The 27510-nt window shown below is 34.4% G+C and overlaps 1 protein-coding gene across 1 annotated transcript; it reads right to left on the bottom strand.

The window, feature by feature from the left end:
* Positions 1 to 3334: 3334 nt before the first annotated feature.
* On the bottom strand, positions 3335 to 22180 carry LOC128983139 (peroxisomal acyl-coenzyme A oxidase 3-like). The gene is made up of 14 exons (XM_054402312.1): positions 21958 to 22180; positions 21459 to 21617; positions 19197 to 19343; positions 14807 to 14954; positions 14268 to 14442; positions 13659 to 13774; positions 9555 to 9718; positions 8456 to 8578; positions 8180 to 8306; positions 7293 to 7514; positions 6296 to 6450; positions 5253 to 5391; positions 3842 to 3993; positions 3335 to 3478 (listed from the first exon to the last, which is right to left on the bottom strand). Exons 1-14 carry the CDS (start codon positions 22069 to 22071, stop codon positions 3377 to 3379), a joined length of 2043 nt encoding a protein of 680 aa, XP_054258287.1. The 5' UTR covers positions 22072 to 22180; the 3' UTR covers positions 3335 to 3376.
* Positions 22181 to 27510: the final 5330 nt, after the last annotated feature.

Below are 27510 nucleotides of genomic sequence, written 5' to 3' on the forward strand. Positions count from 1 at the left end.
TTTTCTGTCAATCATAATATACCATAAATAATCTGTAACTTATTTTTAGCTTTGTTTAGCTATTTAGCAAACTATTTATTTGCAGACTTTAAAAAAAAGAAGCATATTCTCATTAAATTTATTCTGATTTATTTATTTATAACTTACTAGCTGTACCCACGGGCTTTACCCCGTTTTACTTCATAAGTGAGCTCGTTCGCATGGCTCAATCACGTCCTGGTTGAAGTTCGTTCGCTACGCTCACTCACCTTTAGGTTGGAGCTCGTTCGCTGCGCTCACTTGCCTTCAGGTTAGCTCGTTTGCTACGCTAACTCGCCTCCAGGTTGAAGTTCGTTCGCTACGCTCACTCACCTTTTGGTTGCAAATTAGCTGTAGTCATAAATTTAAAAAAAAATAGTGCCGCACCCTGTTGGTAATCCTTGTAACTTAAATGATATTGCACATCATAGAACAGAACCAACTTGTTTAAAATTGAAACAGCAGTTAATCTATATAATTAATACGCTACACGAAACTTTGTCGGTTGAACTCCTCCGCCATTTCTTAACTGATTTTATCCATTGACGTCTCATTGGAAAGAGCGTGTCGCGTAGATTTGCAAACTGGCCTTACATTTTTGAAAAAGTCCCTTGGCCTCTGCCCCATTGGCTTTGAAAGTTCCCATGTTATCCTTATGGAGAACACAATTGTTTACATTTTGATCAGCTGTATAATTTAATTGCTGTTATTTATTTTATTTTTCAATCCAATGAAACGCATTGAGTACATTTATTTATAGTACAGGTAAAATAATACAAAAACACTCCATATAAACAACAAAATTTGTACATTCATGAAATTTCACCCGTGAGTTACTAATAATATGAGAAATGAAGATCCGATGAGTCCCCAAAATTTTGGGCGTGCTAAGGCCCTTTTTGGGGCCCTTTTTGTTCCGAAGGGCCCTTAATCCTGAATAATTTTGTTTTTACGTTTAAGGTCGTGTGAGGTGTGGTTTTCGATGGTTTTAGTTATTTTAAATCGATTGGGACTAGTATTCATTAATTCCATTTAAATATGAGTACTCATAAGGTTAACATGGGAAACTCCAGAGCCACTGGGGCGGAGCCCGAGAGTCCGATCAGAATAAAAATAGCTTAGTTTTCCTATTTAATACCTAAAGAATCGGTGTACCAAATTTCAGCCTCCTAGGTAAATGGGAAGTGGGAGAATTAGTGATGAGTGAGTGAGTGAGTGAGTGAGTGAGTGAGTGAGTGAGTGTGTCAGTGAGGGCTTTGCCTTTTATATATTTAGATTTATTTATAAAATAAGTATTAATTATATGATTAAAACTGTTGCAAGAGGAAATGTCTACTCGCATATACTGTTCAGTAAAAGTGATTAAGAAGGAAAAAATAACTGTTTGCTGCCACTGCTGCCAGCAACAAGAAAATAAATATTGTATTAGGTAATAAAAATTTATGTTTTTCATCCCGCTCGTGCTTTGCATGGCACTTGGGATTTTGTAGCTAATTTAAGATTTGCATGAATAAAACTGTTTGAGTTTGAATTTGCAGAAGCGTAGAGCGGAACACTGTATTCCAATCAATGTGGATGTGCTGTCGTTAAATCGCTCTTTTTTGGAAGAAACTTATTCATTGAAAATATACCTAAAATACATATAAATACCCCCGCCGCAACAAACCTGCAGACTAAGCAAATTTCAACTTGTCTGATTAGGTAAATTTTTACTAAAATATTTCCGTAAATACGATATATTTATTCCCTATTTAAATAACATTAGATTTAACGAGTGTTTAGGTTTGCTGCTACGGGGAAGGTAAAAAGTGTTTTTTGACCATACATCAATAGTAATAGGATGAAATAAATAAATTTGCCAAATTTTATCAATATAAGTTATATCCATAAATAAGTAAGCTACAACAATTTTCATTTTCTCCATAAGAATAACATGGGAATTTTAAATTACAACAGTTTTGAATTTTCTCCATGACCGTTAGGCATACAACAGCGCTTTAATATACTAAATTATTTCTTTTTTAAGCTCTACAAAACAGTTTAAAAATAAATTGCAAAACTGTTTGTTTTTAGGGTCAAAAATGGGAAAAACCCATTTTTACACCATAAAACCTCAAATAAACCCCTGTTCCCATGGTCCAATTATGCTGGATCGCGAAATCTTTTGAATAAACGTAGGTTTACACGTTTGTACCAAATTTAATTAAAATCGGATCATTTTTGCTCGAGTAATCGCACTAACGGACACACACACACACACATATATATATATATATATATATATATGAATTTGAACTGATGGTGTTTTTGGCCTCTAGGGACCTCAAAATGAAAAATTAAATCGGTCCCAGGTCCAGGTCTTACCATGAGTACTACGGTAATAGCTTATTCCCTATATGGGAAATTCGCTAAAATGATGTGCATTTATTTTAGTTTGGGAGTTCATCCATTTTTTAAGGAAAATTTCAAAAAGATCATAAAAAAAGTCTATCATTAAAGTCGAGAAATTTTTTTTGGGGTTGAAAAAATTTGCAGCTAGAGAACTTTGATAGTGAGATTTTCTAGTTTTATTTGTAGGCCTTAGACTCAACATTCAACATGGATGACCTCAATAAGGTACAGATAAACTTGTTTATGCACCACATTTCCTTCCAATTACCACTTGGCTCACTGGCCTCAATAAGACAAACGTGATAGGGAGGTCAGTGGCAATGTGATGGGCTGCAGCAGCGGAATCCGCTAGATAATAGTACTCTTCATGTGTTTTCGGAACCTCTCTTGTGTTTTTGAATCCTCTTATGCAATCTCGTCCAAGTTTTGGGCAATTGGACACACATTTACTCTTACGTTTTACCGTTGACTCACCAACACAAGTAGACTTCTTATCCCATTGTAAATTTTGAAGCTTGTTTTCTGTGTCTAATTCGTTGGTAACACTGATCGCTTGTGGCAACAAAATTTGTTTCTATTATTTTAAGCTATATAACTAAGGGATGAGTTCTTGTTTAGATGTTTTATTAGGTTAAAGAAGTTTTTAAATAACTGAAATAACAAGAAGCAAATTGTAAACAAAACACAACCCTACAGTAAACAGGGTGGAACTAACAATACAACTCCAGCTGATCCATAAAAAAAAAACTCGCTAATGGGAGAAAGTACCGTATGTTTCAGAGTTGCTGATGCTGATACTTTTTATTCATTCTTAATTTGTATAGGATTACACTTGTTCACCATACTACCTATTACTAACCCATTATTTTTCCCCTTAAAAAGGCAGTAGGACGTTCAATTTTAATGTCATGTCAAGCTGATAGGAGAAAGTAAGTTATGTGTCAGTTTGCTGATACCTTTTATTGAGTTACAATTTAGATCTAAATTTTCCTGAGAGTTCTTTCCACCAATCAGGTCGTCCCATCGGAGTAGCTGATCTCATTAGAGATTGTTCCAGGTGTTTGTATAACTGTAACAAAATCAATCATAATTGAAATCACTGGAAACAGGCACAGTGCGATAATCACATAATTTCTTTGTGTGGTCAGACTCAGCAAAACTCTCAATGTAGAGACTAATAAAAAAAGTAAAATGTAATTTTTGAAATCTCTTGGAACTGCAAACAAACAAACAAACAAATACACAAACTTTCACATTTATAATATTAGTATGATATGATTTTACAGGAAGCCCGTTTATTTTGAAAATAAAATAAATGTTCCTGATTTCTATCATGTTGCCACTTATTGTTATCTGGAATCTGAAGCTGCATAAATAAAAAAGTGCTTTAATTACAGTTGTAATACGATTGAGTTCACTTCACATAACTTACTTCGCCATCAGAATTTCCGAGAACAGAGTTCAAAATGAAGTCGGGAGGAGCAATGGCGTCGACCAACGAAACGGCTTCATTCTTCAACTGCTCACATAAACTCAGAACAGTGTCTTGTATCAACTGGCTTTGATGGCCATCTATGAATCCACCTAAGGGCAGGTTTAAAGATACTTAAAGAAAGAACCCGACTCTCTATTGGAATATCAAAAAATTAAATAGTCAATCTATTTTTGACTTATGGTAGGCCTATCTGTACACTGAACAAATAAATTATTCCAAATATAAGAACATCAAAGGAATTGTCTTTAATTGTTTTACTTAGAATTCATTTATGGCAAAACTATCAAGCAAAAGTTGAAAAAGTAATATGTTAGCAGTAGTAAAGAAATTGGTAGATTTTATTTTTGGTAATTGTAAGTTTATATTTTTAAGAGACTATTACAGACATTTTAAACTGTGATTTAGGAGAAAACAAGTATTTTGACGCTATGTAATCTTGAATCTTATTTTGCCCTCAGGTAAAAAAGTAACTGAAATGTCACAAGATTTATACATGCAAACCAAGCTAATGCTGAAAAATCACAAAGGAAAGCACAGAGAGAGAACTGTACAATAGTGTAACCAAGAATGAAAATATCAAAAGAATACAATGGGTACAATAAGATGAGCAAAATAGTTACATTTGCACAGGAACAACGTCTATGCAAAAATTCTCAATTTTGGGACAAAAATTTATTAAAGCTCACAAAATACTACCCAAGTAGAAATTTAATTAATTTAGCAATAAATCATTAGATAATGGGGAGATAGCATTTCAAATAAATTTGAGGAATCAATAGTTTACCCTAGTTTGTAATAGGTATCAATTGACGTGTTATGATTAATTTTGTTATTATTAGCACCTTTTTTTCTTGAGTGGTAGTTTGTATAACCTATTACCTATGCACAATTTTCCAGCATGTGTGGTATCTTCAGAGTGTCTTCTTGTTGTCACACTAACACAATAGTCAGATCGAGCTAGTAATACGATGTTCAACAAATGGTGGATGATGAGATCTTATTTTCTTCGTTTCGTTTCTTGGACTAGAGCTGGCGTTCAATTTAAGTTGAGGGTAAGGAATTTTCAGCTTTATGTTCGGGCGGTTGCTCTGATCTTTATGAAGTTGCCAGTGGGTTGCTGTTTTTTTTTTCATTGTTGTCAGTTGTTGACTGTCGTAGATTAATTTGAAAATTATAGAGCTGGTGTAGTCTTCTTTAAAATATTTTAATGTACATTTTTATGTATACAGCTGGGCAAAATGCCGACAAAAAATTTAATAACTACTGTATTATAAATCAAATACTAGAACCTGGAATAACTAAAAATGTATAGGAAAATTGTTATGTCTGACATGCTGTGCCAACTAACCTTGATGCAAGTAGACAAGATGTTTGTCCAGACAAGAAAGTCCAAAGAGTGAGCACAGTTTGGTCAGCACAGCCTGTGCTTGTATACTGTGACCATCAGCACGACAGCACAACCCCCAGAAACTCTTCAGCATGAAATACTAAAGCATAATTTAGATTTTAATTAGAGAAGCTTCGTATACGATTGGAACTTAATGATTCAGTGCATTTTTCATCTTATTGTAAATTCTAAAGCCTGTTTGGATGTAAAACTTGTAGTTTATTGAGAAATGTCAGAGGCTTTTTGATTGTTTGAATAAGAGTTTTGAAGAATGGTCCTGATTTAAGACATAGACCAAAGAATTAAATATAGACTGACAGCAGTGCTGCAGTTATCATATATTCTGGCATCCACCGCTAGGAGTGCCGTGTAGTTTTGAGGCATACCGCTTCAGCCTCAAGCGCAAACGAGCGTTGCCATGACAAGTTGGTATTTGGAGCCAGGGTTGAGTATTACCCGGAATCTGGGGGAAGGAGTTTAATCAGTTTCTTTTTTCAATTTCTGGGGATTTATAAAAATGGGCTTTTCCATTAAAGCTACGGGGTTTCAGAATTTTGTACTTTACCCATATTGAAAAGTGGGTCTGATATGTTGCATAGGAGCATTTTGTTTGCAAGGTGGGTAGTGCTGGTAGCAGACGGTGAATCGATGATGGCAGCAAAATTGACGAACCCTGAGCACGCTCTAGCGGCACATCGGGGAAACCTTCCTTTGTCAGTCTATATATATTTTTTTTTTGTCTATGCTTAAGATAACCAGCTGATCTTAGTCGGTAACAATGCTACACAGATAATTTAACTCCATTTTGCCACTGAATTTGTTTAGAGTTCTCACCCTATAGTAAAATAAGAAGCTTTTTTATTTTTGTGTGTTTCATGTTGAGGTAATACTTTAATGTAAACCAATTTTTTTTTCTTTAATTACATAATAAACACATATTGCGTCAAACATTGCAATGTAGTTTTATGAAGAATTAGTTTATTAATCTAAGCTATCCAACCTACCTCAGCATAAGCTATAGACAGGCTCTTGGCTCTATAGACTTGGGAATGGTTCAGAACAGAGAACCTCTCATGACCAAAGCTCTGCAGTGTTTCACACCTCTCATTGGTCCTCTCCATGAGCCAGCACAACAGCCAATGATATGCAGCAATAATCACTGAGACCACAAAGTAATGTGAATCACACTATAATGTTGGATTTTTACACAGGTCCAGTTAAATCTTTGGAGAAATGGGATACATTATTACATCTAAAATCTAAGTTCTCTTCTAATTACGAGGAAGAGGTTTTTATTGTTATAGGCATGTAATGTAGTTACTATAGCATACAGTAGTGATTCACTCTTTTCAGCACAAGCTCAAGTTTAAGACGTGTTTTCCTAGCAACGCACTTTCTAAGTGGTGTACAATGCATTATTTGTGCTACCCAGTCAGACACTATTGATTGTTTTCCTAGAAGCGTATTTTGGTTGTGCGCCGGTGCATTCAGCGTAACGCAACAGGGCGACTGGGCCAAGGCAAAGCAAAAAAAAAAAAAGAAAGAGAATTGAAACAACACTTTTAGTTTGTGTGATGGAAAAAGTTTTTGTAATAGAGGATAATTCATAAAACGATAATTTTGTACGTTAAGGGTGTAACATATAGCTCAAGATCCTCGGTTTTATCACATATTTTTGTGAGGATGGCAGGCTATCGCCTGAATGGGAAAGAGTCAAAATTGGCATAAGAAACACAAAACTCGTACTATACACAAAAAATAGAATATCTTCACTGGCTCTGACAGCATTTTCAAAGTAAGAAAGATAGGAATTGAAAAGAGAGAGTTTTTAGAGAGGGTTTTCTTCATGCCTAATCACCCAACACATGTATTGAAAACCACCGTTTACACAAATTATATTTTTTATAGTTTTAGCTTATGTGGTTAATATTATTCTATAAACTGCTGCTACTTATTCACTCATGTTGTCCTGTCAAAGAGGGTTAGGGTTTCCCAACTCACCAGAGGGCTGGGAAACTTCCTCCTCAGTTGTGGCATTCAGATGGTCTGGGTGACTCTGGTACAAGAACTTCACAGAACCGAGGGGTGAAGGGAACATCTCCCTGCCGCGGGACCGCCACAGCCGCAGCAGCCAGTTGCTAGCCTGCTGTTGTAGCACGTTGTTGTCCCCCTCGTATGTGCAGTTGGCATCATTGTCATTCCTCAACTCCCCCAGTCTGGAACCTCAAAACAAGTGTCAATAAAATAAAACTAAATAATGTATTAGGGTTGAAAGGATGTGTATTAAAACCTCTGGTATGTACATATTTATTAAGGAATGGTCTCTGAATTATCACACAAAGGAGACTTGCAAACTTGTGTGATATACTGTAGCACAGCTGTTAACACTGTTTTGAGGATCTCAACAACGCAAACGCTTAATAAAAATTATGTGGTGTAAGCAAAATAACCTTGACTGCAGGAAAATGGAACAATTTTTTACCCTACCATTTAGAACTCTGACTCTAGCCCGGGATCGTTTCACACATAACACTAGGACAGTTTACACACAGTCGGAGCCGAAGAGTCAGTTATTCCAAATATGACTATATTTTTCATACCATATGGATAGGATAAACATTTTGGATAAACAAGTGTCTGCTAAATAGTTATCATACAACTTATAGTAGAGGGAGTTTTATACAACACAGAGAAACGTTCTCCTTATCTGAAATATCATTCCTTTTGGTATTTTTGATAGGTGGAACTATAGCTATAAAGGTGGGCTTCCGACATGCGGGTCTCAGCATTATCACTTAGCCAAAGCTGACAACGGGTGGGATTTGATCTTTGGCTTTCACATTCCTTGTGCTTTAATCTCTAGGCAAGCGCAGTGCTCCATTGCTTACTTTTGAGATACCCATGTCCACCACACGACTCCCTGCAGTCTTGAATTGCCACTTGGGTCTTCCAACTGAAAACTGCTTTACACGCAGACAGCAGGGCGTGTTCTTCAGTTAAAGTATCCATCTCTTCCTGTAACCACATATAGCTATTTTAGTGAGGAAAATAATTATTCAAAAACTTTATTGAAATACAATAGTGTGACATCCGTTACTGCTTATAACAGTCTATAAAATTTGTTTGTGTCAATAAAGAATTTGAATTTGAATGCCGAATTTTACCTGAGTAAGAATTCTTGATGGATCCCCAAGTGATTGAGAGAGGTGACTTTGAGTTTCCATCATTATCCTGGTTGACGCTTTCATAGCAAACAACGCTGCTAAATGTGGGAACAACCTCCATTGCTGTAATGAAATTCAGTTGTTAAATTACATTACAACAACAAACATAAGAAACCTAATATCTTCAATTACAGCCGTCTCAAGTAAGCATAGTTAAAAAAAATTACTTAAAACTTTACTTGGAATATATTGCCACTTTAGCATCGGCTTTACCAGGACTGTTACTGGGGTGGATTGTAAGGGCTGATCAATGGCCAAGAGGTCTAAGTGGTACCAGGAGATACTGCAGTAGATTACAGGTTCACACCACATCGATCTGGTGTGCAACTCATGGTGTGACAAGCTCAGCTAATTGTGGCTTGGTAGAAAAGGGCATCTTAAACAAAAGGTATGGCCATCTTGGACGGAAGCTAGTAATTCGACAACAATTCTGGGTAAGTGAATTCTGTTGTACTCTCATATTGTCCTTTCTCCTTTTCATTCATAACCCCTTGTGTTTTTGTGTACACCGATGAAATCGTGTTTTACATACATGGAAATACATACTTGGATTTTTGGGTTCATAAGATAAAGGGAACATATGACAAAAAGAGGCTTTTGAAACCAGTAAATAATTTGAAGGTTTTAGAGAGATAACTGGTATATGTTGTGGAGTTTTCTAGATAAAGATGTTTTGATTATTTAGAGTTCAGCAATGAGCTTCGCTTTATGTTTGTTGGAACATATTTAAATCAATGGAACATTTAGGCTTACTCTGTAGTCTTTGTAGTAGATTGTAAAATGACTCTATTTCATTTACTTGATTGTATTCCACTTAAATATTCTGAATCGTATCTTCGTAATAACTATGGAATGATGCAACTATATTGAAGAGTGTAATGGTAAAACATTTCTTAAAACCAAAATGTTCCATACAATAAAAAAAAAAAATCGTTGCAGGAAAATGTACCTTCAAAAGCTCATCCATGAAAAATATTTTTTGGTTGAACAAACTTAATACACTTCTCAGATATAAAATAGTTCATCACAGAAACACAACCTGTAATGGATATTCGATGATTGAAAGCTCCTTGTCATCAGACGGACCAAACTGTTTCCTGATGGCTGAATATCTGATGGCAATCGTCAGAGAGATGGTCAATAGAGATACACACATGCTTATCACTCCAGCTCTGCCCACCAGCAGGGCACCCAGGGAAAACCCTGAAACACCCCAAGACACTCTCGTCAACAATGGTTGTTTTATAAATGCCCACCCAATAAATAGGGGTAGGGAAACACTGTTAAGGCAATTTTGATATTTTTATGGCATATTCATATTGAGCATCACTGGGATGGTTATGACAAGGCTCCACTAGAAAAAACAGGCCATGCTGCAGCACGGGCATCGCAACACAACGTCACAGTGGTGGATAGTTGTACTAAACTCTTACCATTAAAATCTTACAAACAGCCAGCTTGTTTTTTTTTACCTAAAACATATGGGAATGGTGATGGCAATGCATTTATCAATGAAACCTATCCACTAGTGTGACGTCATGGATCCTTGCAGCATGGCCTGTTTTTTCTAGTGGGGCCTTGGTTATGAGCCCTTGACAGCTGACGTGTTCTGTGATGTGATGAGATTTCTCAATTGAAAATTGTTTTGAAATTTGTAAATACAGTACAGGGTGTCCAGCTTCTACTGAGAATCTTGAACAGACAATTTGGTGGAAAGGAGGGGGTTAACAGTTTTAAAATGCTATAAAATATCTGGTCATAAACTTTTGCAATGATTTATGTGTGATAAATTGTATTTTTAGTCATCTGCAGAAAAAACAGCAAGTTTTTAGTACATACCTTGCAATCTAAAATAGCTTTGTTCACTCCCTAGCGAGTAAAAAGCCTTTTTAGTCGTATGTAGCAATCATATGTACATATCAACTTATTACCTCGGTGGTAGCTTATTGTTGCATTCTTTTCAATAGATTGACATATCAATCGGTAAATACCCACTGACACACAATTGTAATAGACGAAATTATTGAAATCACTCACTAAACAGCTGCTTGTCTATATAAATAAAATTAGAGTTTTGTCTGTACATTGCTCAGAATCATAAACTTTTAGGTTATTTTTACGTTTTATACATTAGAGAAACCGAAACAAGTCTCATCTAAATTTCTGTCTGTCTTCATGTCTGTTACGACCCAAGAGCCATTTTACGCGGCCTACTCCTGAAAAACGAGAGTACCTATCAAGTTCCAAATCATTTTAATGTATTCACTGGATTGGCGAAATTGTCTTTAGCCATTAAAATATGGCGTCACCACTTTGTAAATAAAATGACGGACGTTTAAAAACCCAATTTTGTGCGATGTTTTGTAAAGTTTTCTCCCAATGTTTAGCACATATTCTTCTATGAAATAACGAACAGCTGTCCAAATCAAGATTATTTCTTCTAGCTGTCACTGATATTTTTACATAGAATGTTGTTTACAAATACCGCAACCATTTCCGATCACGTCTTGAAAGCAAATCCAAACCAATTAAGATTAAAAACGTTTTTCCTTACATAACGGATTTAATTAATCGCAAGTGCAATAATATGTAGGGTAACAGTAAATGAAAATAGAGATTCTTTGTGTATAAAATTGTTCTTGAGTTTTGATAACCGGGAAATAGACCTTGAATCAATGTTGTATATTTCTGGGAAACTTACATTTTTTAAATGAGCGTTTTCAGTCGAGACTCGGCACACGACCGACGCGCGTCTACTTGTCTATAGTAAAAATAAAAGTAGGCCTACTGTGTATTTATGTTTTATTCGTCATGTGTATAAGTGTACAGTTCGTGTATGTGTTTCTCCCAGAGGGGAGGTAATTGCCCGGTGTTTGACCCGGCACTTCAGGTAGGCCACAGTTATGGACGACTGGTAAGCGCCAGCCCCTTAGGGGGAGCCTCCAGTGACACTCCCTCCATTCAGGGTGGGGGGGTGTTTAGCTCTCAGTGACGCCGTTAATTCCGCCACTCCTCACCTACCTGTAACTGTGGTTGTGACTTGAGTTCTTCGGGCTCGTCCTACCTGTTGTGTTCGACTGACATTTTGTGAGGCATATCCTCGACTTTGGAAGTAGCCTCGTCCTGGGAGGTGAAAAACCTAGCCCCCAAAGGGGAGGTAACTGCTCGGTGTTGGTATCGGCATTTCAAGTAGGCCACAGACATGGACGACTGGGCATTGGGTCCCAGTGACATTCCTTCATCCAGGATGGAGGGGTGTTTAGCTCTAGGAGAGATGGAAGTGCATCATAATCTTTAACCTACCTGTGTCTGTGGTTCTTTGGGTTTCGGCCTGCTTGTTGTGTGCGACCAGCATTCAGTGTGGCAAATCCTCGACTTTGGAAGTAGCCTTTCCTGGAGGTGAAAACGGGCAAGTACCCGTAAGCTCACGGGGACACTCAAGGGAAACGTAACTTTCCGCAGTGTGAGGGTAACGGTTTGTAGGCACTTATGCAAACCAATCCCTGTCTCTGATCACGGACGGTATGGTTATCTTGAGTGTGGGGGGTTCTTCCCGGAACCTCAATTGAGTCAAGGGTGTCGCCACCTCTGGTGGATAGGTTCATCCGGGTGGGTCCCACTTCTATACCTGCCTCCTTTTGGGAAACCCTGATGGCCTGGCAGTGATGTTGGGTCTGACGGGCAAACGAAGTAGATCGGGTGCTGGGTCCGAGCCCGCCAGGGGTATCTGGGGATCTATCGCTCTGGTTATCTCTGGTTTCCCAGCAACTGGGTAAGACCTCGATCGGGTAGTGGTGTAAATGGGAGGGGTCCCCTTCCTTCTGGCTATGATGGCGGGTTCTGCCTGTCAGGGATTAGATAGGTCCCGAGTGTTGCTTGCACTAAATGCGTCGGGGCGCTCCATTATGGTCCTCTAGGGCTCTGTACCTGGTGGAACCCAGGTGGAGTGACGCTTAAACAAGTAGCCGGAATCCCTGGTTAGGATTGAGGGGCAAACCTCTTTCCGAAGGGTCTGCTTCGGCAGCCGGTGAGCCTGATGACCTTAAGTCATCCGCCCATGATGTGCTAAAGGTTGATGCGTAAGCTTCGGCCTACATCATGGGGCCCGGGTATGTCTCCGATAGGTACCGGGTATGTAGTCAGGGGGCTTCGGCTCTCATGACAAAGAATAATAATAATAATAATAATAATAATAATAATAATAATAATAATAATAATAATAATAATAATAATAATAATAATAATAATAATAATAATAATAATAATAATAATAATAATAATAATAATAATAATAATAATAATAATAATAATAATAATGTGTTTCAAAAACTCCAAGACGCACCTAATGGGGAAGCTAAAGACCTTTAGGACTGATCGCCTAAATGCATCTCCTGTATTAGGATCGACCAGCGGACACAGGTAATTTAGCCTTTTATTGATTGTCATACCGATCCGGAACAACAACAAACGACATAAAATGAAGTTATGTATAATAGTTTGGCCAGCATATATGAAAATATGCAAACCAACTGCTGTTCTTTATATAAGAAGGTTTCAACTGATTACTATAAGATCCCCGTGCGTAGAACGGGTACACAGCTAGTTACAAAATAAAACCATAAAACGTTTTCTTGCAATTTTTTTAATGATCCCTGTGTAAGTTTTGTTAGTTTGCTTGGACTCATTAGCATAATTGGAAACAAGTTGAAAATTTTTTTGAAAGGTATTTTTAGATGAAAAGTATTTTTGTTTTCTAGCTTATTTTGTTAAATAATGTTGCAATATAACGAAAAATATAGTTCATCACACGGGCAAAAAGTGTTCTTTCAACAATAATATGTAATGTCATACATTCATTCTGTTATATTTCACTCATATTTATTAACTTTATCCTACAAATTATGCACAAAAAACTTTAGTGTCTCAGGAATTTAAGAGTGTTTAATTTTTTATAATAAATTATGTCCATTAAGATAAATTCTGTTTAATTAAGATAACGTATAGTTTTTAAAACATCGGTCATTTCACAAGAGCATTTTCAACAAATTATGTTAATATTGGAGGAGTATCAACATTAAATATTTTATGTTGATGCATGTGTGAATCATTTGATGTAGGATTTTCATATGTTTTTAAAACCCACCAAATCTTTTCCGAGGGTCTGTGATAGGTGAAAAATATTGGCCATCTTCAGTGACTTCCCCATATTTGCTGAGTAAGTTTTCTCTTGGAATTCGATATTGGTTGAATATACAAAACCTGTTGAAGATAACAAGGTCAATAAAATGTTTTGGATATAAAGTTCTACAGTGTTTAGGCTAAGTTTACAAGTAAACGAGGAGAGGCATTATTAAAAAGGCATTATTTTAAGAGGCATTATTAAAATAAAAATAGTTTATAAGGTAAAGCAGGGCTCAATTTGATTTAAACCTTTTATTACTATTATCCAGAACCAAAAGGAGGGAAATTAAATTAGATACAGTTTTCACACAATCTGTGGTAGTCAAAGAAAAATTTATTTTGTTAACTGAAAATAGACAGCCTTGTACAAGAACAATTAAAGCATTAGGCTTAGCTTCAAAGTTTATACTCCTTGCTTACCGTGTATGAATGACCATGGCAATCATCTTGAAATTTTGGGTTGAAAAGAATAATGATTGCAAACAAACTTTATAAGTTCTTGGACACTTCTTATCTAGGACACACAACTCATTTTCCGATCTGAATGTCAACACCAAATTTACATATTTACCCATTATCCATTCCATTAAGTCCGATTTTCTCTCCCATGTCCCCTATGATGACCCCGGGAAAGGGTAAGAAGGTGTTTGGGTCTCTTATCGGAGTAAGGAAGCCATGTAAACCCTGGTTGTTTCCATCAGGAGTGTAGAGCTGTGCGAAAATCACTGCATGAGTGGCTGATTGACCTGATAACATTTTAAATCTTATTTTTTGTCATACAATCTGTGTGTTGCGTCTCAGACTTTGATGTGGGAGGGACGGATTTGATTCCCGGCACACCCACAACAAAATATGTTATATTATATGGGCTTGGACCGCTTCCTCTAAAAAGCGTTTAGGTTCTTCCTTCTCTATTTGCTTCCAGCAAAAAAAATACCACAGAATAAAATGTTGGTATGTTGATGATAAATGCCAATTAGTTTTATCCCACATGACAATCAAAAGTTTTTATGTAAGATGTAATCATATTCATTGAATTTTGAATTGGATAAAAGCCAGAGTCACTCAGCCTGCATGTGTACTTTAGTGTACGGTAAACATATATTTTACCAAGATTTCCAATCCAGCATTTGGCTGCTCTAAAGTCTTCTGTGTGTAGTACAAACTCTTGTGTTTCTGGATCAAATCTTGCTGTGGTTCTCATTGCTCTCGCATTTGTACCGTGTGCCACCTCGGTCAGAGCGAAGCAACCAACTATCTGGAATGTAAAATATACTATAATAGTTCAACACTCTACAGCTAACATATTATTGATTATTAAAGTTGGTTTTGATGGGGTACAGTTAGGGCCCCGAGATGTGAAGTAAAGCAATAATAACACTATTGACTATCTATACTTATAAAAGGCAAAGCCCTCACTGACTCACTCACTCATTCATCACTAATTCTCCCACTTCAAATTTACCTAGGAGGCTTAAATTCGGTACACCGATTCTTTGGGCATTAAATAGGAAAAGTAGTTTTTATTCTGATCGGGCTTTCGCGCTCCGGCCCAGTGGCTCTGGAGTTTCCCATGTTAACCTTATGAGTAATCATATTTAAATGGAATTAAAGAATCTTAACAGCTGGTTCAACTAAACAAAAGTTGATTCTGTGATGTTAAATAGCATTAAAGAGTTAATAGGTTTACCAACAGGGTGCAGCACTATTATTTTTTTACATTTATGACAACAGCTTGCAACCAAAAGGTGAGTGAGCGTAGCGAACGAACTTCAACCTGGAGGCAAGTTAGCGTAGCGAACGAGCTCCAACCTAAACTAGTGATAGTGGTTTAAATACCTTATTCTTGCAATCCGATTGTTGTCTTCACAACTAGTATCGACCTGCTAGGAGGTCATCATCAGGTGTGTACAAGGATGATATTACTTCATATGAAGGTCGTCAGTAACAGTTTTTTACATTTACACAAACACACGACGAATAAACACATAGTGCGCACACATACGGCCGATAAAATATAACATCGAACTCGACAACACGGCTCCGCTAAAAGTAAAGCAATTATAAAACTATTGACTAATTTGAATAAATAATATGTTACTGTATATAAAGTTAAAATCACCTAAAGATTAATAATAGTACAATAATGTAGCTCTAATTTTCTTCAAAAAATTGAAATGAACAACATTAAATCCTGCTGTTTTACAACAAATAGTAAACACTGATAGATTACCCAAAAATATTGTCTACGTTTGCAATTAATTGTCTCCAACATTAACATTACTATTTGGATACAAATATTAATGGCAACTGAGCTTCAAGTTATATCCCAAATGTCTCAGTTGTTAGAGGTGCATTTTCACTGCGGCAGTTTGTACATTTTTTAATACATGCAGGCCCGTTAAGGTTCCTTTGCTAGGTACCTGAAGGGTCTGCCAGGAGTTACTTGAGGCAGAGACACAAAAACATGCTTTATACAGAAGACAAAAATGGTTGTCTCTGCTGACACTGTTAATAATATTGAAATATCATCCCATATTGGGAGATATGGGATGATATTTATATTGCTCTCTATAGCTTAAATACTTTTTAGATAGCAAAAATTTCCTTCTATATTCAGACAAGTCAAACTTTGTATCTTTTTCAACAAAACAACTAGGAACAAATTAAAGTCTATACAATATATTTGTTGATAATCAAGTATTGAGCCAAGATACAACATTTTCAGTTTTAATTAGAGATGCAAATTTTGGCATGAAATAATCTTATGAGTGAAAATTTAAAAACGTACGTTTTCATGTCCCTGGCCTTTTACTTCGTAGCTACTCGATTTGTAGTTTACTATTATGTGTTTTAATATTTTTTGGGATGGGGGCAACATGTTACACACATTTATTTGGTTTTAAATAGGTTCTAGGTATTTTTTTCGTATTTTTAAAGTCTCGAAATTCACGACCATGACGTGTCCCTACTAGGGTACATTTTCCAACTTTCACGCTGTTTTTAGACTAATTATTCATGCAGAAATATATAAAGCCATATTTTTATGTCATCAATGGTTATTAAACTTACAAAAAAGGAGCATATTATAATTTTATTGTCATTGCAAACTGACTACCATGACATAATAAGTCTGTCCCTCGATTTGGCGTCACGACCATTTGGGAAAATTTTTCAACTTTGGAGCACGACAGTGGCAAGCCTGGCGTTGATGGAGTCAGTTGGTTTTAGAGACTAGTTCGGGGTGTACGTCAGGATTGTAGTGCCGGTCGTTTCGAGTTGAAAGGAGGAATTACAAGATTAATACAGGAAAGGTTGTGTTTTTTGTAATTTTGGTGTGTCCATGACCGTACATAGTCATTCGATGAAGTAGACATGGTGTTAATTTTTGTTTATAAGATATTTCAATTGCTAGATTAACCTAGAAGTCCACTTTGTATCCTCGAACATGAGGTGCAGAGCTACCGCCAGAACAGAGCCAAATTACACGTAATTTCACGACCAAAGTTTCACGACCATCGCGGGTTTTTTCACGACCTATCCAGCCTTATGGATTATAGTGTGTTTGGTCGTGACAATAACTTTAATATAATTGTAATTTGAACAGTTTAGTTCAATTGAAACACATATTTTTATTATAACTAACAGTATAATTAAAGGATTGTTTAGAAAGATTTAGATTTTTTTATAAAATTCACGACCGTACCGCTTGTCCCTGACCATCACGTTTATGATTTCTGTCATAAAAATTTCAAAAATTAAAATATCGTCATATTTTAATGTTTTATACACAAAAGAAGCACGCCTCTATGCAAACATAACGATTTTTCGGGTCTCAGGTAAGTTTTTTCGGAGTTATACAAACTTAAAAAGATATTATTGGTTTTTTTTTCCATTTTTTTGAGTTTTTTATTTTTTTCTAGAAAGACCAAATATACTAAAAGCTCAGTGACCTTTTTAATGTATAATGGTCATAAAAGTAAATTAGTTTATAGCAAAACATAGTTATAAAAATAATATTAACTACAGTATTTTTAATATTCATTTAAACGTCTGTTATGGTCGTGACAGGATTTTGTGTTTTTCCACTAAAGATGCTCTTTTTTTAAAAAAACTACCAAAGATTTTGCGTTACCATGGACATTTTATGAAACTTCAAATGTTAATGAAATCAAAAAAATAATAAAAGTTTTGAAAAAAGGGGAAAAAAATTTGCAAAGTGTGTTTCCTGAAAACGTACGTTTTTAAATTTTCACTCTTATACGGTACTTTAAAGATTATTCCATGCTAAATTTGCATCTCTCATTAAACCATAAGGAAGTGTTTGAAAGTGTTAAAACACTTTTAGACAGATTATTTACAGTGGTATTTTTTATTTGTTATATTAGTAAAAGGAATGTTGATTCTTGTTAAAGACTTCTGATATAGCGATATAGGTCAACTTTTAAAACTGATAATGGCAAGTTAAACAAACCAACAGTTTTTACAACTTTGATAGTGAATTCAGTTCTGATAAAATTTCTTCTAAAGGAATATACACGATGTGGAGGTGACTTATCTATTTAAAAGAAGATGTTTTGCCTTGATAAATAATTTAAATATAAAAGTTTTTTACTGATTAATTTATTTAATTTCAGTTTCTAATAATCTTTTTTTTAATTTTTGTACACATTTATAAACAAAATTTTTCAGGATTTTGAAGAAATAAATTCCTCTTTAGTTATTACAGTTTTAATTTAAAATACAGCAATAACAAAATTTTAGTTTAAAACTGGTTATCATTAGCAATTTCTACTTTCTACCTTTTATAGTGTACGGAGAAATATTTTTTGTAAAACTTTCTAGTTTGAATTTTGGATCTGTTTTGAGTCCCCCTGAACCGAAAAAGTGGTTTTCCGAGTTATGTGTGTGTGTTTGTCTGGATATGTACCAGTACAGAGCTACAGAATAGACTACCTCTGTGGTCAAATTTTGATTAAACTTGGTACTTGGGCACTAATCTCCAGGCGTTTGATAAACTTACAGTAGGAAAATGAGACAAAAATGATTTTGGATAGAATTTAGCATGTTATGGTCTTTCAACTCTAGACAAAATAACACAACCCCTCAATTCTGTAAAAATTACGGTTCAAAATTAATTATGAAAGAAGAATAAAGAATTTTTGAGTTCAATTGAAACTTAATTTTACCATACTTAATTACTCCCTCCGCTTGCCCATGTGATAAGGGTTAGTGACAATGACAGGCGAATGGGAGAAATTATAGTGTCAGATTACTGATACCGTTTATTTTCCTTTCACAGTTTGTACTTTTTTGATTTTGCACTACATACAATAATTGCAGTTAATAAAGCCAAATGTCCATAGTTGTTAACAAGATTTCTATGTGTTCTATCATTTACTATATATACCTAGTCAAAGGTTCTATTTTATTTTCAAACTAAACATCTAAAAAGAAAACATAATATGTACCGGTACTTTGTTAAGTTTCTTAAATATACCTTTTCATCCATAGCGTCTTCAAGATGTTTCTGCTGCTCGTGATTGCCCAATCCTCTGACACCCGCCCCAAAAAAATGAGTTGATATTGCGGATTTGATGAGGAGATTGACGTCATATTGCACTAAGGCACTGACAACTGCATGAAACTGAAACGTTGTAATTTAAAGTCAAATATAACTAACTCATACATAGAAAATATAGTGGCTTTTGTGCTTACAAGACAAGCATGATTGCTCACCAGCAAATTATTGCTGCATAATTAACTCTGATTATTCTGGCATAATAATGTTGTATATGATGTCTATGCATTCATTAGTACTCTATTTGTAAATAATTTGTAAAAATAAACTAAATGCTGACAATGTGTTTTGGAAATAAAAGTATCATATCATCTATATATTTATAAAAGAGGAAGTTTGTATATATATTTGAACGTTATGAGCTCGAACACCGTTGGTCCGATGAAACTTAGTCCCTAGATAGGTGTAAACTTACTTACTTACTGTACTTATTCAATTGTATTACTGTATTCTGTTTTGTTTATTTCAGCTTAACTTAACCAATAAATAGTTGTATTAATACTTATGAAGTCAAACGGGATCAAGCCTGTGGGTAACAGCTATAGTAGCACCTAATAGTTTCTCAGTAAGGTTTGTTTGTACACTTCTAGCAAAGTCAGCATTGTTCAAAAGACAAGAGAGACATTTTTATATTGTTATTTTTTGAATAAAAAAGACTGCAGGCTGGGACTTGGTCTTGTTTGACTGTTTCAGTCCCAATCAATTAAGTACGGTAAAGAGACACAATGTACTAAGAACTTTCCCGTCCTATCCTGCCTTATTAATGAATGTGTTTATTTTCTAATGGCAGCAAAATGTTTTTTCCCCATTCTACAGATATAACGTATGTATTCAATCTATGCCTATGTGTTGCGGGGCTAAAGGAGTTATTTTTATCCCTATATACCTTTATCAAAATATCATTTCATTTTAAATACCTACATTTTTTATTTTATCATGCAAAAATTTGTCAACATATGAAACTAAAACCCCAAATAAAAAGTAGTACAGGGTGTTTCAAAAAAGAATCATCCGCTTTCGTAGGTTTATAATTTGAAAACTAATAATCACATGATTAATAATCTCATGAATAATGGATATGAAGTAAATTTTATATTAAGGAGTAAGTAATATAGCTATTTACATTACAAGTGTAGTAAGAGCGTTTTTACATCACGCAGGTGAATGTTGTGCAACGAGCATAATTCACCCAAGTGATGTAAATACGTACGCTGTTGCGTAACGTGTAACGTACAATATTTTACCTGACCCGACAATATACATAGGGTTACGAACAATATTTTTCACTATCCATTTCACTCATCTTCTAACAGTAACGTTCGTTTACAAACAAAAGCTAGGTTAGGAAAATACTTTAAAGCATAACAATAACATTCAAGCGCACAGCTGATTTCTAGCGTTGAACGTCGTTGGCTCCATAGAGGTATATTTTTTAAGTTAAGCACTCAATGTTATTTAAATGGGTTTCTTTACATCACCGAGTGAGTTTTTGATATTTTACATCACTCGAGAAGTAAGGAAGTTGTATACATCACGCTTGGGATAGGGAAGTTTAACATGGTGGGTTAGGTAAAAGATTTTTTTACATACAGGTGCTCAATATGGTCCCCTTTAGATGCACAGCATATGTACAACTTGCAATAAAAATTTACTTTGGTAGAAAAAAGTTGTTAAGATAATTGACAATTTGAAAATAAATGCCAATTTTTTAAAGTAGGGCGTTTTTTGGGGTTGAAGGGATGCGATTTTCAGAAAACGCCCAAGAGTGTCTTGTAGAAAATTTAATTTCTGACCATAAAAAATGTTTCAAGTCTTTGCTAGATCTTAACGTGTTCTAGTTATAGCCGGTTAAAAAAAACCTTTGTTTTCAGATGTCCACCATTTTGGATTTTTGGTGGGGTTAAAATTTGAAAATGGGACTTTTGAATATTTTCCATGAAACTTGAGAACTTCCTCTTTCTAATTATTTTATCTTTCTATATTATATATTTTTATCTTTCTATATTATTTTAGTATATTGTTTGATCAAATCGGATTCATAGCTATGATTTTTCAAAATTGGATGATTATTTTTGAAACACCCTGTATATTAGAATTTTAGAGTGTGAGGTTTTCTTGTACTGAAAATACAAATAAACCCAATCTTTGCATGTCGTATGTCAAGCTCGACACTATACTTACCCACAGTGGCATTTTGTTTTGTCTTGGATCAGTAAGGATTCCATAGTCAGCGATTCGCTTACTTCGTAAATGAGTAATCTTTCTTATCTGGTCCAGATTTTCTGAGGTGTTAGACTTTTGAAATAGCGGATCATTTTCAAGCCTTCGGAACACTTCTCTCTAAAACCAACGTTAACACCATTAATGGTCCATCCAAAAAAAGAGTACAAAGTTACCGGTACTCTTTGATCCCATACATGAGTTGTGAATATCCAATAAGCTATGTGGTATATTTAGGTAAAATAAAATCATCAATAATTGGAGAGTAGCTTTCAATTCGTTCACAATATTCAGGAATTCAAGATCAATATTTAGAGTCAACATAATTTCAAGTGATAAAAATATTATTCCCATTGAATTGACAGTTTCCAAACAAATTCTGTAATATTATCTTTCTTTTATTCAGAAGTCAAAAATTAAAATACAAATTGTATAAATATTTTGTATTTAATAATTTTACCTTTATGTCAACTGCCTCTTTTGTTTCGATGAATTCTTCAAGGTGTTTACTATTAAATGTTGATTTTCTGCGATAAATTTCCAGCATGTTCTTATCATCTTTGGTGTATTTCATGTTTCTAGGGTAAAATCACTAAAGTATAGCAAAATTATTTTTTCTAATTGATATAACCAATCATTTTCACGATAGTTTTTAATTGTTTAAACTAACCCAAAGAACTACCTTTAATTATTGCTACACATTTCAATAGACTCGCAAATAACAAACACAATCACACAGTCCTGATAACATACTGGTGTGATAATGAAGAGTCAACGGAAACGGAAAACAATGGCTTACCTTATGAATATTGTGTGCTAACTTAACAATATACAGGGTGACCAACAGGAACCGGACGTTTTTTAAACGGATAGTATATGCGCAGGAGAGGTGTTATGATAGACATGAGGGGGGGGGGAGGGGAGAGAGTTGTTATTCATTGTTGCATATTATGCCATTTTTATTAGCCATAAAGCATTGGACAGTAATCTCCGTCCAGGTTTGCTCATGATGTGTATGCGAAATGACAAGCCTATCACAACAGTGCACCGACTTGTTTTTAAATATAGTTTCCATTCATCTTAGACGCCAGGATATTTTATTCAGCCAAAATACAATTAATTCTCAGGTGGATTAACAATTTGAGGAAAATGGGATCCCTCTGAATTGAAGCTTCTTGGCTGAATAATAACTGTCAGGATGCTGTTTAAATGGTTTTAAGATTTTAATGGTTTGGCAAGCATTTTGGTTCCTAATTGTTGACATTTTCAAGCACTCTTTTGAGGTCATAGGTAAGACAAAAACATTTTATGAACAATATCTATGTTTATTTTCAACATAGATACAAACATAGTACACTACATAGTTACGAACATAGTACAAAATGCATGACTTGATATGTCTTGAACATTATTTAAATTGCAGTTGACTTTTAACTTGTTTTTGCTAATTTTTTTTGTTGATAGTTTTTGACTCATGAATTAGTTCAGTTCTATTTTATTAAACAAATTTACCTATCAATTTATGTATTTACTTCAAACATAAAATAACTCAATAGCCCTGGTGTTTATTATGCTCTTAGGAAGGTTTTATTAAACTTTACCTTTAATTGTATTCTGTGGCCCCAAGGTCTCCGAATTTGAGTGTGTGTAACAAACCCCGAACCCTGATGGATCTTAGGGACCAAAAGTGTTATGTTAACCGGTAAATGTTGAAAATTATATAGTAGACGTGTCGTGTAATGGATGAATTTAAGAAAATTATTAAAAGCTGCATGAATGAAAGTGGACTCTACCTAACTGACATTATTTTCTAAGTAAAGGGCATCTGACAAAGTGTAGTCAAATATATGTTTAGTAAAAATAGTGTATTCTTAAATGGCAAGAGTTTGAAAACATTTTAATGTAGTAAAAATTATTTAAATTGACACATATAACAAGCAAATGAGTAATGCTCTTTTTAAAATAAGCATCCGGTTATTTGGGGTCATCAATAAACAAAGGTGCATTACTGAAGTTGTGCAGGCAGAATTTAACAATAGGAATGACAAGGACCTTAAAGTGCTTATCATTGACCATGGGTAGTTCATGTGCAAATTCATACTAAACATATCTCAACACAATTATGATACTGTACAAGATTTTAATATCCCCACCCCAATAAACCTGCAAAGTAAGCGAATTTCAATTTGCTTTATTTGAATATTTACTAAAATGTCTTTTTGAAAATATTTATTCTGTATTTAAATAACGTAAGTTTAACAAGTACGGCACCTAGGTTTGCTGCTACAGGGAGGTAATATATAGTTTTTATAGTTAAATGTTGCTAGAAAAATATGAAACAAATAAGTTTTCTAAATTTGATCAACACAAACTAGATGACTAAAATAACATGGGAATTCCAAATTTGCAGTTTTTGGAATTGTCTCCTTCACGATTAAGCGCATGACAACACTTCATTATCCTAAATTATTTTTTTAGCTCTACCAAACGGTTTAGAAAAAAATTGCAAAATTTTATATTTTTAGCGTCAAAAATGGTAAAGACCTATTTTTACCCCTTAAAACCCCCCATAACCCCCTGTTTCCATAGTTCAATCATGCTGGTTCGCAAACTTGTTTGAATATGTGAGGCGGTCCATTCCAAAACTCACATTATCCTTATTTTTAAAATTTGCAGGAAATGAAAAAAAACCTTTCATTAACTATCCTGACAGTGAATTATTATGTTTTGTTTCATCTGAAGTGAAAGATATGTGTCTTTGTGTATTATTGCATGCCTTTTCGTCCTAATATGTGTAGTTTTTGAGAAAAATGAGTTTTAAGTAAGTTTTAACATCTTCCACATTAATTGATTGGTACTTTAAGAGCAAGAGTACCGTACCCTTCTAAACTACAAAACTGTCATCTTGAGCAGGGTATCCTTCATAATACTCCTCCTCATGTGTTAGTCAGACGACAGAGCCAAAATGACAACAAAGTCACATGACTGAATTCAGGCCACCGATTGGGTAAGAGGATTAGGATGGTTTTGAAAAAGCAAAAACACACCCTCATATTGGCTGGTGGATTATGTGAGTTTTCGAATAATTCAATCAAAATAAAGTGAGTTTTGGAAATGACACACACTTTTTAACATTAAATATTAGTAGGATTAAACAAGTTTTGATACAATATTTTATAATGAACAAATGTGCCTTTATCTGCTAAATGCAATGATACCAATAACTCAATTTAAAAAAAATTGATAAAGTGAGTTTTGGAATGGACCGCCTCATGTAAGCTTACACGTTTATACAAATTTCATCAAAAGTCGGCTTATTTTTGTAAGAGTTATTGTGCTAACGGAAACATATTATATAAATAAATAATGAATTTAAAGGAATGGTGTTTTTGGCCTCTGGGGACCTCAAAATTAAAAAGTAAATTGGTCCCGGGTCCAGGTCTAACCATGAGACCTCGGGTAATAGTGTATTACCTATATGCAAAATTGTCTAAAACTCTCACAAAACTGCATTCCCCTGCACAAGCTAAACTAGTTCCATTTCTCACCACACAGTAAATAGGGCCCAAAATTTACATTAAACTGCCACTAAATAAAAATATAAAACCACTTGACTCCCTAACCAAATTTAAAGCCTATTCAAAAGTATTACTCAGAATTAGAAAAGCTTTATACACGATCTATACAAATACAATATTGGAGAAGGTGTTTAATTCTTTGAAAGGTTTTTTTAAAGTCAGTATTCCTAAATGGTTTCTCTTTTGATGGGATTTTATAATTACTTCTTTTTTATTGTTTTTATTTGTACAACACAATTTTATTTTCTATTCTATTAAACAATCAGACATCTATATATTCAAGTAGTCTTTGACTATTCACCTGTCAATTTTAATGATGTATTGTGATGTTGTAAATATATAAAATAATTCAAATAAACACCCTTAGCAAAAAAATTTGTATGGTTGCCATTTCATAAAGTTATAAAATAAATTGCATCAGCAATTTGACATATACTTTCTCTCATTAGCTTGTCAACAATCTTTATCATGGGTATGCGGTGGGAGTAACTGTGATATTTTATGGGGAAAATCACAAATAACTTTTGAGCCTTAATTTTTACAGCAAGTTAAATTTTTTTTAGAATTATAAGGACCATAACATACTAATTTAATTTTAATCAAAACCAGATTTTTTTACAAAAATCCAATTTTTCACTATTTTTAGGGGCTTTATAGGAAAATTGATCTGTACACATCCACACATACAAACACACACATACATAAAATGAGGTTACTAACCTGTCGTCAATCAATCCTCTCCTCTATTGTCTTGGATGACTAGTTTCGGGGTTAAAACCCCATTTTCAAATCTCTTCAGTCTTCGAAGATCTTTGAAGACTGAAGAGATTTGAAAATGGGGTTTTAACCCCGAAACTAGTCATCCAAGACAATAGAGGATTGATTGACGACAGGTTAGTAACCTCATTTTATGTCAATATATCAATCCTGGAGGCAAATTATGTATAAACACACACACACACACACACACAGACATCACTTTGAAAACCACTTTTTGGGTTCAGGAGGACCCAAAACGAATATATCCAGTATTGTATAAATAAAACTGCAGTGTTTCTTCTTTTCAAATAAATATAATTGCACTATTTGTTTACTTGGGCAAAAAATGTATATATTTTTTGAATACAATTAACTACAAAACATCATCACATGGAAAATAATTTATTTCCATTTTTAGCAAGTTTCCCCAACAGGGAAGAAGCAAAGGGTTACACGGGTCAACTTGAGTTGAGCAACCTGTTTTAAGTTGAATGTTGAAAGCAATTAATTGTTGTAATTAATGTTGAAGCATGTAAACTATGTTTTATCTATGATGTAAACACTAGTTGAATGAAAGTTGATCAACTCAAGTTGACAGCCAACTCAGATTGAATGACTCTGATATTTTTGTTTCAAGTTGATTGTTGAACAGTTGATTGTTAAACTTTTTCTTGATAAAACATTACCTACCGCCTATACTTCCTGCAATAGCTTATTATACACAAAATTGTAAAATATCACAATCTTCTGATATGATTTTTAAAAGTAGTTTTTTCTAGTAGTTGGTAACTAATTAGCTGTGTAAACACAATCGTCAACTACCTATTATAGTTTCACCTGTAGTTGATTCAACTCCAAGTTACTCAACTCAAGTTGAGTAGCATGGTAAGACATGTGTGAGACGATTACTATGAAGTCCTTAAAAACCCGTAAGTACATATCTCGATAAAAAATTATCCGATTTTGATTAAATTTTCTACATTTAAACCTCCAAACTACATTTGGGAAAACTGGTCTTCAAAATTTTTTACATTCAAATCATACAACTGTCCAATTTTGGGGCTACCAGTTAGAGCTAAAAAACAAGAATAATTTAGTAGATATTCGATAACAAATGCCTTACAGAAAACCTGTATTTTTACCCAAGGCAACATTAGGGATTAGGAGGTTTCTTATAAATTAATGAAATATTTATACCAGACAAATTCACAAAAACTGGGAAGTTCTTAGTTTGTTTATTCATATCTAAATAAAAGAAGCATGTATGTGTAACAGCATAAAATACAAAATACTCTTATTTACAGTTAAAAAACAACACAGAAAATTGGCTGAATATGAAGGTGTGCTGCTAGGGGGTTATTGCTATTTTCAACAGTTTGCTAACCCAAAAAGCCAATACTCTGTTACTGCTCCCACCAACAGAGCAGATAGTTCGTATTGTTGCTACCAGAAGAGCTGCCATAGATTATAAACAGTACCATAGATAACATGGTAGACAGGTGACATAATGCTCATTAATTTACACTTTATTGATTTGAATTTAAATTTATGAACATAAACTTATTAAAATATTGAAATTAAAAAATACAGAATTGAAAACAAAAGAAATGAATTGAAAATTTAAATACCCCCGCCGCAGCAAACCTGCAGACTAAGCGAATTTCCATTTGCCTGAT

This window comes from Macrosteles quadrilineatus, unplaced genomic scaffold (genome assembly GCF_028750875.1).
Source record: "Macrosteles quadrilineatus isolate MER2022 unplaced genomic scaffold, UCM_ALF_1.0 Scaffold_1__1_contigs__length_201487025, whole genome shotgun sequence".
NCBI lineage: Eukaryota > Metazoa > Arthropoda > Insecta > Hemiptera > Cicadellidae > Macrosteles > Macrosteles quadrilineatus.